Below are 2,275 nucleotides of genomic sequence, written 5' to 3'. Positions count from 1 at the left end.
GGATGTTTAAAGTTGCAAACATAATATGGAGTTGCTGTTTTTTGCGCTGCACTATTTAGTTCACGATTTTTATATTTTTTTGGTAACTCCTAAAATCTTTATAAATTCAAAGTAGCATTAACTTTTAATCCTCTATATGCACGTATATTGGCTAAAATTCCTGACATGTCTAAGTCGTGCGAAAAATTCAGTTTTGCTGCAGCAAAAATTCTGGACGAATTCTACCTTTCTATGTTAGATCCATTCTTTTGAGTATCAAAATGATTTTTTCTTAGAAATTTTGATATGATAGAATTAGTAGAACTTTATGTGCTCTCTCGTTCATGAAGATATAATTTTATTTATGATTATAATGGCAGCAAGCATGAACTCCGCCTATGTTGTCTCAACATAGCCGGTCCCAAGCCCGGATAAAGGAGGAGGGTTGTGATAGGCGAGGCGAGCCAACGTAAAAAACCCAGGCACTCTTATGGAGATGAAACCCAAAGGAACCTCGTTGGGGCGTAACCCTCTTAGCGACGCGCCACATCGGAACCCGGGTGTGGTGTCAAATGGGCAAGGGCCGGGCCATCACCCCCTTGGTGGCGCGCCGTATCTTGATCTGGATACGGTGATAAGTGAGCAACGGTCGGGTCGCCGCATCCTTAGTGGTGCGCTGCACCGACGCCCCGGTGTAGTGAAAAATGAGCAAGGGTCTCCGCATTTGACTCGACGAGTGCGGAGGGTAAGGAAGTTAGCCGAGCCTAGGAGGATACGCTTAGGTAGCTGGAACGTAAGGTCCCTGACGGGTAAGTTACGGGAGTTAGTTGATACGGCGGTGAGGAGGCGTGTTGATGTCCTATGTGTCCAAGAGACCAAATGGAAGGGACAGAAGGCGAAGGAGGTGGAGGATACCGGTTTCAAGTTGTGGTACACGGGGACAACTTCAAACAAAAATGGAGTAGGCATCTTGGTCAATAAGAGCCTTAGGGATGGAGTTGTGGACGTCAAGAGGCAAGGGGACCGGATGATCCTTGTCAAGCTGGTCGTTGGGGACTTAGTCCTCAATGTTATCAGCGCGTATGCCCCACAAGTAGGCCACAATGAGAGCACCAAGAGGGAGTTCTGGGAAGGCCTAGAGGACTTGGTTAGGAGGGTACCTATTGGTGAGAAGCTCTTCATAGGAGGAGACCTCAATGGCCATGTGGGTACATCTAACACAGGTTTTGAAAGGGTGCATGGGGGCTTTGGCTATGGCATCAGGAACCAAGAAGGAGAAGACGTCATGAGCTTCGCTCTAGCCTATGACATGATCGTAGCTAACACCCTCTTTAGGAAGAGAGAATCCCATCTAGTGACGTTCAGTAGTGGCCTACACTCTAGCCAGATTGATTTTGTCCTCTCTAGAAGAGAAGACAGACGCGCCTGCATCGATTGTAAGGTGATACCTGGAGAGAGTGTGGTCCCTCAACATAAGCTGGTGGTTGCTGACTTTCGCTTTAGGATCAGTGTCCAGCGGGGTAAGCGCGCCAAAGTCGCTAGAACAAAGTGGTGGAAGCTCAAGGGTGAGGCATCCCAGGCTTTCAGGGAGAGGGTTATTAAGGAGGGCCCTTGGGAGGAAGGAGGCGATGCGAACATGATGTGGACGAGTATGGCGACCTGCTTGCGGAAGGTCGCTGTAGAGGAGTTTGGGGTGACTAAGGGAAGTAGAAGGGAAGCTAAGGATACCTGGTGGTGGAACGATGAGGTCCAGAAGGTTATTAGGGAGAAGAAGGACTATTTCAGATGCCTATATCTGGACAGGAGTGCAGCTAACATGGAGAAGTACAAGGTGGCGAAGAAGGCTGCAAAGCGGGCGGTGAGTGAAGCAAGGGGTCGGGCGATGAGGACCTCTACCAACGTTTAAACACGAAGGAAGGCGAAAGGGACATCTATAAGATGGCCAAGTTTAGGGAGAGGAAGACGAGGGATGTCAACGAAGTCAAATGCCAAGGACGGAGAGGATCAACTTCTTGTGAAGGATGAGGCGATCAAGCGTAGATGGCGGGAGTACTTTGACAACCTTTACAATGGAGAGGTTGAGAGCTCTACCATTGAGCTAGACGACTCCTTTGATGATACCAGCATGTGCTTTGTGCGACGTATCCAGGAGTCTGAGGTTAAGGAGGCGTTAAGGAGGATGAAAGGAGGCAAGGCGATGGGTCCTGATGGTATCCCCATCGAGGCGTGGAGAGGACTTGGAGACGTAGCGATAGTATGGCTAACTAAGCTTTTCAACCTTATTTTTCGGTCAAAC

General features: G+C 48.7%; 1 protein-coding gene across 1 annotated transcript; it reads left to right on the top strand.

Annotated features, from left to right (window-relative positions):
* Positions 1-469: 469 nt before the first annotated feature.
* Positions 470-1,885, top strand: LOC127334666 (uncharacterized). Its single transcript, XM_051361187.1, has one exon. It carries the CDS (start codon positions 470-472, stop codon positions 1,883-1,885), a length of 1,416 nt encoding a protein of 471 aa, XP_051217147.1.
* Positions 1,886-2,275: the final 390 nt, after the last annotated feature.

This window comes from Lolium perenne, chromosome 1 (assembly GCF_019359855.2).
Source record: "Lolium perenne isolate Kyuss_39 chromosome 1, Kyuss_2.0, whole genome shotgun sequence".
In the NCBI taxonomy this organism is placed as follows: domain Eukaryota; kingdom Viridiplantae; phylum Streptophyta; class Magnoliopsida; order Poales; family Poaceae; genus Lolium; species Lolium perenne.
Note: the sequence above shows the minus strand (reverse complement) of the source record. Positions and strands in the feature narration are given on the sequence as shown.